This window comes from Eucyclogobius newberryi, unplaced genomic scaffold (genome assembly GCF_026437365.1).
Source record: "Eucyclogobius newberryi isolate DKJ021-1_F unplaced genomic scaffold, fEucNew1.0.hap1 SCAF_10, whole genome shotgun sequence".
NCBI lineage: Eukaryota > Metazoa > Chordata > Actinopteri > Gobiiformes > Gobiidae > Eucyclogobius > Eucyclogobius newberryi.
The window spans coordinates 16,238,314-16,252,948 of NW_027315724.1; the positions used below are offsets into that span (position 1 = coordinate 16,238,314).

The window sequence follows — 14,635 nt, forward strand, 5'->3', positions numbered from 1 at the left end:
TTTCTATGAACCCTGCAGTAGACCTTTCACAACTTTCTGAAAGAACTATAGGACCAACTTGGAGTCTCAAAAATTCCAATTAATATCACTATATGACTCTGCGTCCTTGCTGCAACAAAGGTGGGCTGGAGCCTTGAATGCGTTTATGAAAGCAAAGCTAAGGTGCTGACGGCGGCACATTTCTGCTCGGCTGCACAGGTTGAATTTCCAATTAGAGAGAAGTGCAGTGTGGAGTGTATCATAGAGCTCCCCTGTACTGAGCTGCAGGTTGTATATATGCTCCTCCATGGCAGGGCTGTCAGTTCGACCCTGGCGCGCACGTGTGGACCCTGATAGAGATGGATGTGATGTCAGGGGATGACGAGCACGAGGATCGGCGCACAGGTGAGCGAGTGTGTGTGAAGACCAGAACACGTGCTCTACTCACAGCAGTTTAAGAGCGCCACAGGGGCCGCCGACCGTTGGTGCGTTAAAGCTCGGACTATTTTAATTTCGCCGGGTTTGAAGGCGTGTAGCGTGTCGTAGAGAAATAGAAATAGAAACGATGCCCTGTTGGCTTTTGAGTAATGGCTGTCTTGGAAAGAGGCAAATACTGACATTGCAAGACATATTTTTTATAGTCTGGTGTCTTTTATGAAAGAAGACGTAAAGGTTTATGCCCTTTTGAAATTGTTTAAATGATTGTGGTTGCATCTGCCCCTGCTGAATAGGATAATAACCACACCATAATGAGCCTGAATAAAGACTTGATTATTAAAGAATACATTGCTTACTAAGTATGATTCAGACATAACTACCTAAATAAGGAGTTAGTGTCATATAATTAATTAAGTAGTTACAAGCCTGAATCGTGATTAATAAACTGTTTGTTTGTTTGTTTACATTTGATGAGGAGTAAAAGTTCCTTATGTTATTTATGAATGAAGTATTTTTTCATGCTTTATTATAAAGCGTTACAGCAAATGTAATAAAACACAACATGTACACAACGAGACATACAGTAGAAGTATCATGTCCTAAACTAGTGGCAGCTTAACCATTACAGACTAACTACAAGGGGAAAAAGGGTTTAAAGTTGTAATAGTATTTGAGCTGGTGCTATAAAGAGGAAAGAGACTAAGAGATAGAAAACTCTAAAACTATCTTTAGAAGAAAACTATCCACTTTAAAGGTGTACTATGTAACTTTTGGTCAGGAATCTGCCACCTTCTCATCTTCATGAAGATGATTTTGCTTTGCCTGGAATGTTCCACAGTATGGCTTTAAACAGATCCGTCTATTTATTCAATTACAAGTGTTTCTATTACTTAGAAATACCTGGAAAAGTGTCAGTTTTTACTGTGAAGGAGCTGACCTGAAACTAGACCTGATGGCATCACTTGCTTGTCTCCATGGAGTGAGATAGGTTTAAGGCCACACTGTGGATACATTTAAGTAATAACATCTCCATGGAGACAAGCAGGTGGCAAATCCTCCTCCAGAGAAGTAACATCTTTAATATGCATCTTTAATGTGGGTTGTTGGGTTGATATGGTGATAAAATTAACTATGAAATGTGACTACATTGACTCAGCCTCAGGTTCACTGTGAATTAAAGTAGTGCTTAATGTTTATTATGCCGAATGCAAAAATGGCTGTTAATTCACGGTGTATCAAAAAGCCCATTAGAGATGCTAAACTACAGCAATCAAGCACTAAAGTGTTTTGGACCCAATAACTCAGGTGTCCAATAATTCACATTCTATATGTGTGGCTCTTGGTATAAAAAATACATTCTTAATGATTAGAATTAATTATATATTTTATTCAGTCACTGTATTAATTTCACAGTTGAAATCCTACATTTTTGAAGATATATACCAATTCTTACCATAACCATGTCTAATCACTCTCCACAAAGATTGCTGTGACATAGTGAGTATACCTTATCTGCAATTATTAAGCCGTTATTGGCCAAATTTATTCCAATTTTGACCTAACCCTAACATCTTTGTCCCTGTGATAGTTTTGGGGTGTTTGAAGTTCTAGTCGTCTCCCCCTGCTGTCTCTGCACAAAACCAGCTCTGCAACATTTGCTGACATTGACTCAAAGATGACTCTCCTGGCAAATCCTGTCTCTTTTTATATTTGGCATTGGCATTGGTTACAATTGTTATTATATTACATTATTTCAATAAAAAAACAGAACAATTGTGTCTGTTTTTTGACTGCGTATTTTCACAAGAGCGCTGCAGGGGGAGCTCTATCGCTAAATGTCTTTTGTTCTTCTTAAACTTAAGTGCACACTAAATTGACCATACCCTGCGTATAGTCTGTCTACTAAATGGAGCTGTACAGTTTTCTCACTGGCGGTGCACACAGGAGTTAAGTCTACAGTCTAATGCAGGTAAATGGTGGTCCTGCTGAGTGGGCGCTGTTTGACAGAGCGCTGCTGGCCTCTACGGCCTCTGCGCCTCTTTGTTGCACCTGTAATAGCAGCGCTCTACACTCGCACAGCAACAAAATGTTGATATGAAAAGGCAGATTTATTTTTGCTCTGCTTTATCACACTTTGCATGCTCAAAAACTCCTTAAACAATTTTAGAGTCTCACAGAGTTTATTCAGCATTAACACAAATGGTGCGTTCAGGCAACTTTGACTTGAAGACGATGTTTTGCGTCTCAAACTGGTAATTGCACTTATGAACTGGGAGATGGTCGAGGGACTCCCACTTCAAGTACACGATAACTGATGTGTTACAACAATCGTGATCGCCACAAAAAGTAGATCTGCGTGTTAACCGCCATATAATAACAACAATATGTGATTTAACACGCAGAAGACATTCATTAGTCTATCGTTTAGAATTAGCTATATTGATTTTACATAGTTAAGTTAATTTAGCTGGAACTCTCTCTGAAATAGGACCGCAACTAACAATTATTTGCATTTCGATTGGTCTTGGACTTATTATTTCAATTGATTGTTTACCAGTTGTATATATAAAACTTAAAGGACAAATACTATGCATTATTTGTATTATTATTAGCCTGCTCTTGAGTACTAAGAATAGTTAATAGTTTATAACAAACAAAATTACATTTAGATCTCTGCTGTTGGGGAGATCTAATGGGAGATTCAGGAGATTGTTTTTGATGCTCGGAGGGGAGAGGACTTTCTAACCAGGATTCCTCAAACTCGCGCAAATGAAGCTAAATGCTACACCAGGTATGTTCTTGATGAGGGAAAAATGTTACAACATGGTTAAAAGCTCAAAAAAGTAAATTTTGCATAATGTGTGCCTTTAAGTAATGCTGCTTGAGGAAATCTTGATCAAATACGTACACACAAAATACGCTTTTCATCAACACTCAATGTAAATGTTTTCTGTTTTTGATGTTATTCTGAGCCATAAAAGTAGTGTTTTGTGTTTGGAAATCTGCATAATCCAGATAACAATTACTAAATGTGTTGACGATTTTCTAAATGACTTAGTAGTTGCAATTAATTGATTAACTTGTTTCGGCCCTATTCTGAATTTGGAACTCGCGTTCAAGTTACGTAGCAAAAGTCCTCTGAAATGGACTAGGCACATGTTCCCGGTGTTAACAGCCCCAGCAGGACAGAGTCTCACCTTTATTGTGTCTGCTGGCCAGGTGGTAGGCTCTTGACCGGTACAGGATCTGTGTGTCCGCTGTGAAGATGCTGTCCAGGTCTTGTCTCCACGTGTCTGGGTTGAGTGACTTGAGCAGCTCCTCAATTGTGTCGAAGGCAGCGATGGTCCGGTCCAAATCCTCCAGAGAAAACGGCACCTCAGGGACCGTGGCTTGCCCCCCGAAGTCCTGTGTGCGTCAGAGCACAGTGCAGAGCATTATGGGTGTTCTACTGAAGCCACTGTTCCAGACTTTTGGCTGATTGTAAAGTCATACATGAGTCACCACATTTTTGCTTTAATGAAACTCAATTCTATAGTGAAGCTGTTCGAAAGGTTATAATACAGGCAGTTTATTTCAATAGGAACATTTCTCTCGTGCTGTTTCACAGACCTTGACGAAATGTTGAATTTATTTTGAGACATTTTTTTTGGGTTGCCTTTGAAAGCAGCCAACAGTTAAGCACAATGGCCAGTAAAAATCTGATAATTAGAATTATCGGATAACCCAATAATTAGATTGTATTATTGGTGTGTGTTCGTGCACAATAGAAATCTGATCATCAACATGTGTTAACGGAGCATCTTTCTCAAAAAAACATTTTAAACATAATTTTAAACAGTTTGCAAAGGTATTTGTCATGTATTCCTACCATTATGAATACTTGCTGCAATGGGTTTAGAAGCATTTTTCACAACTTTCACTACAGTTTTGCCATCAGGGTCAATTTAACAACAACTAGCATGCTAACGGCGTACTTCCTGGTTCCCTGAGATTTGAAATTACTTGAAAGAAAATTGGGTACATCAATACATTCTTAGATTAACTGTTGTATTTGACAATGTACAATACATTTTAACTCTTTCATTCGCTAACTCTCGTCTTGTTAAATCTTGTCTTGTTAAATCTTGCACAACAATCAAAAAGTAACCAGAGCGCTAACATCAACTGTTTAACCTGACATTTTGATAAACTGATAACTCCAGAAATCAGATAATGATAAGAATGTGTGCATGTGAACATAATACCGCTGCTAATATGAATACTACTATTACCAATATTACAATCTGCTACAGCCCCAACGTAGTACTGCAAATTGAGTAAACCTATAGAAACAAAACGATTAAAAACTCCTTGATGTGCTGCTGTTCAAGGCCGACCGTATCGGAGGACATACATGATAATATATAAGAATACAAAACATCCACCCACGCACAAGCATTACCAAGCCATGCAGAAAACTTGGCCCACACTCCAGTGCGCAATAATTATTATCATCACAATGTCAGGGCAGCCGGCGCGCTTACACCCATTACAATCACGACATGTGTTTGTAAAAACATTAGTTTAAGGGAGCGTGTCTTTGTGCATCAGGCGTGTGTGGATAATATGAAAATAGTATGCACATATTGGCATTTGGGCCACGTGGGCATCTGTCACAGTTAATACTATAAAGAATGGTTGTGATCTGGCCAGGGTTAAAGCAATGATGTATCTGATAATATGTTAAGTATGTGTATGTGACTCACCGACAAGAGCAAGCCATGCGCCGTGTTTGGTCTGGAAACGGGAGGATCGAACTGCAGGAAGATGAGAAAGACAAAAACGAAATGATTATAGCACCTGTCGCACGCACACAAACACACCTACACACGGGGCAGGTCCACTGGTGTCTGCACTGTTTGAGGAAAAGATCAAATCCTGTACAGCCAGTGCTACAGATAAAAGCTCCAGCTGAGTTTTTAAACTATCAGAGAAATGGCCCAGAAAAGCCGAGAGTGATGCTAAATACATAAATTAATTAAATATGCGCACAGAAAATTACAATCGATCAGCAGCACAAAATACTGAGCCTTTTGTTATTATTTGGATTTGAGATTACATTTTTTAATCATTTGGTCCCAGATACAGTGGAAATCATATTCAAGTCAAAATAACACACAACTGGGAAATTAATTATCACAATTAAATGTTGTAATCCCTGCCCAGCCCTAAATTTTACTAAAACATAGTTCATTATGTTTACAGTTTTGCTATACGCTTTCCATTTTCCCTACATAGTATTGTATAGTATAAATAAAACAGTTCTTTGCAGTATATTTGACTATTATCAATGTTTCTGTAGTGTAATGTTGGAATTAATATTATTTTTAAAAAGATGTATTTACAACGGGCAATATACTAAAATTACTACACAATATAATTACAAAAGAAACACTGACACAAAGTATGAGACAACTCTCAGGGGCTACTCAAGACAAACAACTTTGGGTTAAAAAAAAGGGCAAATCTTAATTTACACAATCGTTATAATTTGACGTAGTTTTGTTGAATGCATGTTTAAACTGTCTGACGATCATGCTCCTAAGGCATCGATTGACCTTGTATTTTGGAGGTATTTTTTTTGGTATTGATGCAAAAGCAGAACTGTGCTCCACTTCCTGTAATTTTAAAATTTTCATCAAACTGCCAAATTATATAACAAACTATGAATATTTCCCACAGGGACTTAATTCAGCTCAAGATAGCCTTTTTTGTTTGAGGCTATTCAAAAAAGATTGTACCATGAACATAACTGAATTTAATCCAATATGTAGAAGTAGAACATTTATATCAGTGACTATCTCAACTACTGCACTTATTTGTTTGCATAACTGAATTCCGCTAATGTCGGGTAAATGCAAAAGTAATCCTTTCTTACAAAGGTCATATAAACAAATTGAATAAACTGTTTACGATTCTGCTTTGAAATGCAGTCTTCTGTGTCTCTGTTTTGCTCCTCTAAATCTCCTTGAAAACTCTTAAATACCCTGCTTCTGGATGTGGAACAGTAAATCTGTGCGAATACTTCAAAGATGCTTTGTCTGGCCGTGCGAGTGCGGAGACGGGATGGAGTTGACATCAAAGGTGCTGGGTGTGAGGAGGGTTTTTGTCTAACAGCCTCTCGCATTTGGCCTTTGGATAAACAGACTATCACACAGATTTCTGCCCAAACAGCTGTGAATGGGGTCAAAATGTGCATGTTTACTTACTCCTGCTATCGTTCCCTTTTAAGGACAAATCTTTGAATAAACAGCGCTTTAGAACTGGGACGAGGGGACAGTGCAGTTTGAGGATACGAGAGACAAACGTGCCCGACCCAAACATCTGCCATTTGATCCATGAACTCTTTGCGATGGATGTATATAGTTGTTGAGTTTTTCCAATTTTAGTGAAGGTGTTGGAGAGGCATTTTGCGTCGGCACCGAAACATGATTAGAAAATGCGTCTGAGGACAGTGGTGAAGGTTCCAGTTCATGTATTATGGCTTTATCACAATTCCTCTACAAATATCATCTTAAACTCAATCTGCACAGGATTAAGATGGAAAATACCCCGTGATATCTGTGTTTTTTATTTGCTTTTGTAGGATTTCAGTAATCTACATGTTTTGCAGACTTGATTCCAGACCGATAATCACACTGAAATATGACAAATAAACTTTTAAAGGTGCCATAACATGCTTTTTTTTTAAGTGTATAATTGATAATAATAAGGGTTGTGCAACACCCTTAACATGATAGTTAAGAAATATCACCCAGACCTTGGACCCCCTCACCAACCCGGAAATGCAAACGGCTTGGTTTGATATTCGCCCCCACCCTTGCGAAGAGCGATCTGGCTCCCCCGCCCAACCCGTGACGTAGTCTCAGAGCGCGTGTGTGCCCCGCCCACCCGTGACGTAGTCTCAGAACGTGTGTGCCCCGCCCACACGTGACGTAGTCTCAGAACGTGTGTGCCCCGCCCACCCGTGACGTAGTCTCAGAACGTGTGTGCCCCACAGCTGCTCCGCACGAGTGAGTGAGAAAGAGTCTACTTTGAGACTATAAATCTGGTGTTCATTCTACAGCGTGCGCAGAACAGATATATCTAGATATATATATATATATATATATATATATATATATATATATATATATATATATATAACTATAAGTCTTATGTCCATCGCGCTCTTATTTCCTGGTTTTTCGGTATCGGATAGAACTTCTCTCTGTTTATTTTCCCGGTTGCTGCATCAAGTGCCACATAAACCTTCACCATTGTGATAATAGTAAAGAGTGCGATATCATTAATGAAGTTTTAGGCCTCTTTGAGCCGTGTTTCGTCTATGGTGACGCGTGCCTGTGGTTATGACGCGGTCTTGCCCCCACCGCCCGTCAGTTTGGAGATTCGAGGAAAGGAGATAGTCTGTACTATAGCTAAACACTGCGGGAATCAATCTAAAAAACACTCTGGGTACATATATGAAGCACAAATAGCAATGTAAGAAAGTTAAAAGCTCTGAAAAGTCGATTTTGCATGTTATGGGACCTTTAAATGATACATGTTAGTGTTTTTCTGTTTGCATTTCTTCTTGGCGTCACATCAAACGTCATTCCGTGCTATTTCATTCTGATCAATGACATCCACGTGATCATTTGGCCTCTCTTATAATCCATAATGATTTAAACTTTGCTCCAAACACAACCAATTTTTTTCCACGCTACTAGGTTCATAGTTGCCACGACAACAGTGTCGTACTTCTGGCTCACATCTTAACTGTAGTTGCTAAGTAGTTTCTAATTTTTATCTAAAAAAAACAGATTTCAGAACTGTCCACTCTCTGTCCGTGAACCTGCTCCAGTGCTGTCCTGAGCCTCTGCTGATGGAAACGCACTGTTATGCTAATGTTGCTAACACGGAGCTAATGACACAAGCCCATTCAATTGTTGATTTATGACTTACATATTTAATAACACTGTCCGATCTTGATTTGAGCTCCTTCTTGGTTTGATTTGGGTCGTTACAGTCCATAAACTGTAGTGAACTTCTCTGACTGGATCGTCTCTACAAGGTCCGAGTTCTGACCTCCCATGACGACTGGAACGCAGCATAAAATGACCTGAGCCTCTCTTGAGTTTGCTGAATTACAGTAGGTAAGATTCAGGGCAATTTTTACAGACATTTTCAGACATCATGGACGATTCGCACAAGACCAGAAACACAATCATCACAATGTACCTGAAGTCACACGTAAAACTAAACACATTCACCCATTCACTCATTGTTGACTATTATCCCTTCCACATGGGCTCTTTTCCTGCTCAATGCCAGGTGCAATGAGTCGAACATGCGTGCTTCACTTTTTGCAATAATGTATGATTTTCCCATAAGTAACTAGCTGACGAGTGCGTTAGTGGTTGGGAGTGGGCGAGTACACGACATTGCAAGAGTAATAAACCTAATGATGTTGTAGGCATTCATTTCCACCTGCTTTTCCAAATTGTAAGAAATGAAATAATTCTAAATATAAATGACTCGTATCTTAATTACTTTTTTGCCCAACTTTTTTTGAGAACAGTGTTTCATTCAGTACTTCTATTTTTGGTGCTCTTATTTACAGTTGCAGTGGAGTGGAGGGGACTTGAGGGAGCTGGCCTTTTCAACCTCCATTTTGTCGCGGTGGACAGTGGAGCGGTGCAGGATTAAGTGTGTGCGAGCCGGAGCCTGTCCACATTCACCGTGCATGAGCGCTTATCTCTCTGCCTCCGCCCAAGGACAGTAAAGTTAGCCCATAGATCACCTCCACCTGTCATGTAGTCTGAATATACACCTTCTGCTATTTGAATTTATATGGGCTATGCAAGATTTAGCATTTTTAGGACTGACACATAAATGCAGCTTAACGTTTCGCTTTGTCTCCACCGGTGATGTACAGCCCAAGCTTTTATATGTCCTTGAGTCATTTCTAAAGAAAACATAGGCTGACAGTATAGAATGGCCTAAGGAGCTGTGGGAACCATCTTGACTCATGTTACGAGTCAATAGTCTTGCTACGCCATTAGCATTAGCGAGTGGCAGAACTATGGACATCACAACTGATAAAGGGTGTTTGTTTTCTTGCTTTTTCTTTACTTCATTTTGTCCGTTGAGCTATTTTTTCCTCAAATTTATACAATCAAAATGAAACTGAATGTCGTTTTTCTGTTGTTGCTTCGACTCTGCAGAGAGTAAAGATGTGAGATCTAACTAATATCTAATTAGTATATACATTTAAAGGCTAGTCAATACATTTTAGACATTTTGTCGTTGCTTTGTGTCAAACAACTTCAGCATTTTGGACTAATGCATCTGTGCCAGGTTCTGTTAATCGTTTAGTGCCTATTTGAAACCAACGCCAATGAGTTGGACCATGTATCGAGTATCAGCACCAAAAAAATACTTTAAAAAGCAAGCATATTAGATAATGGTAGGGGGAGATAAATGACACTTCAACTCGCCCCACAAACATACATTTCCTCAACACACATCAGAAACAACATATTCAGTGTCCATGTTATGTATCTGCTTTTTTAAAGGAGTTTTTGGCCCGTAGACTTTATCAGTGCCGCAGAGGATAAGGGTTCAACCACTAATAGGAACGTTGGTGGTTCGAAACGTTAGAATGATCATATTGGTGCAATATTGGTGACAAAGTGGTTTTAGTTGGCAGTTAAATCCCAGCTCTTTTGTTGTTTTCTTCAACAAAAACCTTCACCCTTGCCTATAGTATGCCAGAGAGTCGTACAAGGGCATCATACGCTCAAGCGCCTTGTAAAGTGCAATATAAAACAAAGCCTATACAAACATTTGTCATTGTGTTGCTTTTAATGGCGGTTGGCAGCCAATTGAAAAGGTGCATTTACCGCCACCTTCTGTAGTTGTACGCCATCTGTAGTTGTACATTGTCAAAGTATGTGATTTACACTACGCTGAGAGAGAGAGAAGGAGAGGGAGGAAGAGAGAGCAAAAACATTTGTTATTATCATCCATTTTGTGCAGTACATATAAAATAGTGGTGGTGATTTGGTCTGATTTCCCGAGATTGAAAGAGCTAAATAGTCTGAGAGCTGGCACTGCAGAATTATTCTCTCTCTCTCTCTCAAAAAAAAAACATTTGAAAAAGGATCAAAGAAGTGATATTTTGGGGCGCACTCATATAAATAATGAGTGTTCATAGTGTCTAAAAGAGCAGAGTCTGGAGATAGAGCTTTTTACTGTTATTATCCGGTCAATTAAGGAACTTCTTTGACATAAGAAACTTTGCCTTGTGCGCTACTTTGTATATAATATGACTCCTAGAAATGACAGGCTGTATGTCATATCACTGCAGATAACAATGTCACTGCACAACCTGTTTTTATCTTCTGATTGAAATTAGTCACCAAATGTATTCATGCCACAGGAATCAGTCAGAATAAGTGTTGAAACTTTATAGCACTAAGATAAACGGTTTTGTAGAGTTTGGGCACACAAACGATGCAATCTCTGCCAGAAGTCTGTCTGACCACCGCACAGCACATCAATACTAATGCAAAGTGCTTGAAATGTCTTGCCAAAGATTGAATGACAATAAACACGGCCTGGAGAAGGGATGGAACCACAATCCTCCTGGTTTAAAAGACACTTTACCACCCAAGCTGCTGCAACCCTACTTTTTGAATCGTCTCATACTAGGTTTAGTAAATTTTCTGACCAGTTTTCTCTTACCACCACCTTCACTGTCAAACAATATGGTCAAATATAGAGTGTTCAGTTCAACAATACAATTCTAAGCATTTTCAATCCAATGATAAAATGCTTTAATCTACAGCTTGCTGCGTTACTCAATTTTCCAACCACGAAAGTAGGAAGAATGCATTTAAATCATTATTAAATGCATTTAAATCATTACTAAATGCATTTAAACCATTATTAAATGCATTAAGGCTCTCATTAACTCTTTGGCACAGTGTTAATATGGCATTTATGTCTCGCACTGAAAACGTGACTTTATACACACATTGGACTTTGGTTTCCTTGCAAAACAAAACCCTGATTGCATTGGAGTTTTTGAAGTTTCATCAATTCCTACACATGTTGCGTCTCTGCTGGCCTTCCCTGCTCTTTTGACCCCAATTTGCCTGTCGTTCTCTGGGGGCTCCTGGTTTATCTCTTGCCTCCCTCCCTGCCCGGTCCATGGCGCTGATCTGGCACCCTCTCCATGCAGGTTGCTTCAGTCATTAGTTGACATGTTGATACCATTGCAGACACCTGTTCTATCCTTCTATTTCTTCTATTGCTTCCCACGCGTTCCTCTCCCGCCTCTCCTCCTGCATCTTATCAGTCCGACATGTCTACAGAGAACAAATTAGACCTGCTAAATTAAGCCACGCACACGCACACGCACACACGCAAGGTAAAATCATGCCCCAAAACACGCAGAAGCTTTGAAGAATTGTGATTAAATAAAGTGATAAAATGGATTCTGTTGTGGATGTACACGGTGATTATTTGACCAGAGGAGAAATTGCGCACATTGAGGAGAGGATCTGAGAGCCGGAGATAAGGAGGGGCTGTTTGTGATTTTTAAACCAGGCATAGGAAATAATGAGCAGAATGCAATCGAGTGCTGCACTTCACCCAACAATGTGGACCGTTCTGAAGAAGACAGAATGTACAGAGTGTTGCAAGGACACAGTTTGCAGAACAAAATCCCATTAACATTTTGTGGGACAGTTTGGATGTATTAGTATAATCCAACCTTTTTTTGTCTTTAGTTTATTTGCCCCAGAGTAACTCTGGGGCAAATAAATCTGTATTGTCAATTATGACTTATTAGTATCATTAGAACATGATAATATATAAAAAAATCTGCAAGCAATTAAAAAAAGGACATATATATATTATTATATTGAAATACCCTTTGGGTGCTTGCGTGTCCCCGCACCTCTGATTGGTAAACACTGTTTTAGTTTATAATAGCTAAAATGATGACATAAGTAAGAAGATATTTGAACAATTTTCTAATAATGATTTTATTGTTTTATTTTTAAGACTTATAATCACTACATGTATAAAAGTGCACTGCGTAACTTTTCTTGTATCATTTATGCCACCTGCTTATCTCCATGGAGATATTATTGCTTTGCCTTGAAGGTTCCACATTCCACATCAATCACGCATTTATTTATTTATAAGTAGTGTTTCTATTGCTCATAAACACCTCATAAATCATGCATCCTTACTGTGAGCAGGGTCGCCTCTCCACAGAGCTGCCCTGTACTTGGCCTGGTGAAGCCATCTGCTTGTCTCCATGGATATGGATATGTTTGTTGCGATATTGTGGAGTACAAGCAGATGGCAGAACCCTTCACAAGAAAAGTTACTTAGTGAACCTTTATTTATTAAAGGTCAAATAAACAATCCCACGGCAGACTTCAAAGGGCAATGCATTTATCTACAGCCTATTCACACTGTGTGGCCCCCGCATTCATACACGCTGCACTATACAAAGCCATTAGGGAAAGAAACATCATTTCACTTTTCGGGTGAGCGCAGCTATTGTGCGAACATCAATGCTACTTATAAATGAAAGCATTCTCACTAAACCCTGATTTTTTACGCCAAGGTCCTATAGAATAAATCATGTACTAAACCATGGTGTAATGGTTCTGCAGCTAAAGCAACCAAATTCAAATGGTCTTTGCCACGAACCAAAGAACCTCTTAGGTGACAGACAAACCGGATTAGTGACCTTGTCCAATCAAAATGCATGTAAACCTGGGAAGTGCGATTGAGGCGCCTTGATTCAAATTTCAAACATCACAAACACTCGAGAAGTCCATGTGCACTCGGATCCATGTCGCACTCATTTTAGATGAGTAGAGATGACAAACTACAGCCCCTCCTCCGCGGATTAGCACGTGTTATTATGTTTTGGTCTGCAACGTTCAAATAACGTGTGAATAACGCAGTTCTTCACATGAAAAGGAAATAAGATAAGATAAGATAAGATATTCCTTTATTGTCCCACATGGGGAAATTTCATTGGTGCAACGCAGGTGCCCCATGTAAACCAGTTGTCTCTTAAATATGTGTTTGCCAAAAGTCAGCAATACTGTATTTATGATTTATTTACAATCATAGCTGAAATGTCTCGGTCTCCCCGCTCGCACTTATTTGGTACTTTACTTTGACACATTTGTAGATTTTCATGGGTCTTTCTTACCTTGTGCGGTTGAGTTCCTCTCCTAGTCCGCACCTGTCCTGTCTTTATTGGACTGCGCTGTTATTGGGATGTGTTATTGGGAACACTCCATCGTAGTTCTCACGTTTACATGCATTTAAAACAATCTGTTTACATTGGACTAGTGTTGTGAGCCCGAATCCCGGCTGCATGTCTTCCCTTCCCTCTCACCCCCAACACAAAACGGTCCTGTCTAATAAAGCCTGCAGGCCAATAAATCTAAATTAAAATAAATAGGACTTAGTCAGTTATCCACTTTTCTTAGCCTGCATGTGAATCTAGTCTGTTTGCGTGGTCTGCTATGGTGATTGTTCTGTGTGCTGTAAATATGCAAGCGGAAAAGACTCACTGTGGACCATTGAGTGTAAGGTTATAATCATTTCAGCGCTAAATCAACTTGTAAATGACTAGATGTGATGGGAGCTCTCACTGCAGTGGGTTAGAGGGAGCCTAAAGACCGCTGAGCCAATCAGCCGCTCCAAATGAAGCCAAATGAATTGTTGTGGGCTACGATTGCCTAAGGGGCCTGTCTGTGTTCCGTCTAAATACCTGTGAAAAATCCCTCCAAATAAAGTTAGGGCTGCGCTAGGGACTGATTTAGTTGTTTGGCTGTGTTGGTCAGTTTCGATGAAAGGTAAGTGAAAAAGTACAAATTGGCCCCTCATAAAATGAAGCTAAAAAGTGGCACTCAATGCGACATGGTTACTGCTTTACTCGATTTGAGATATTTACTCATTAGCTGCAGAATGAAACAAATGTGGCTGCCCAGGCAAAAAGACCTCAGCGACTTGCACGCTGTCATAGTGATACCAGCAAAGCGTGCAACATGCTAAAACACCAGCAACGTTTTTTTCATAGAATCACCGTTTGGCTTTCTTGTTTGTGCATAATTTGTACACAATAAAGAACTGCCTTGACAGCGGTTTCTTCTGT

The 14,635-nt window shown here is 39.5% G+C and overlaps 1 protein-coding gene across 2 annotated transcripts in view; it reads right to left on the reverse strand.

Moving 5' to 3' along the window:
- Positions 1 to 14,635, reverse strand: part of pdgfd (platelet derived growth factor d) — a 102,770-nt gene that overhangs the window by 14,503 nt on the left and 73,632 nt on the right. For both annotated transcript variants that reach the window (XM_072461862.1, XM_072461866.1), the window contains exons 4-5: positions 5,163 to 5,213; positions 3,615 to 3,822 (exon numbers count right to left, since the gene is read on the reverse strand). In XM_072461862.1, the coding sequence (XP_072317963.1) occupies positions 3,615 to 3,822; positions 5,163 to 5,213 (259 nt within the window). The remainder of the gene's footprint in view (positions 1 to 3,614; positions 3,823 to 5,162; positions 5,214 to 14,635) is intronic.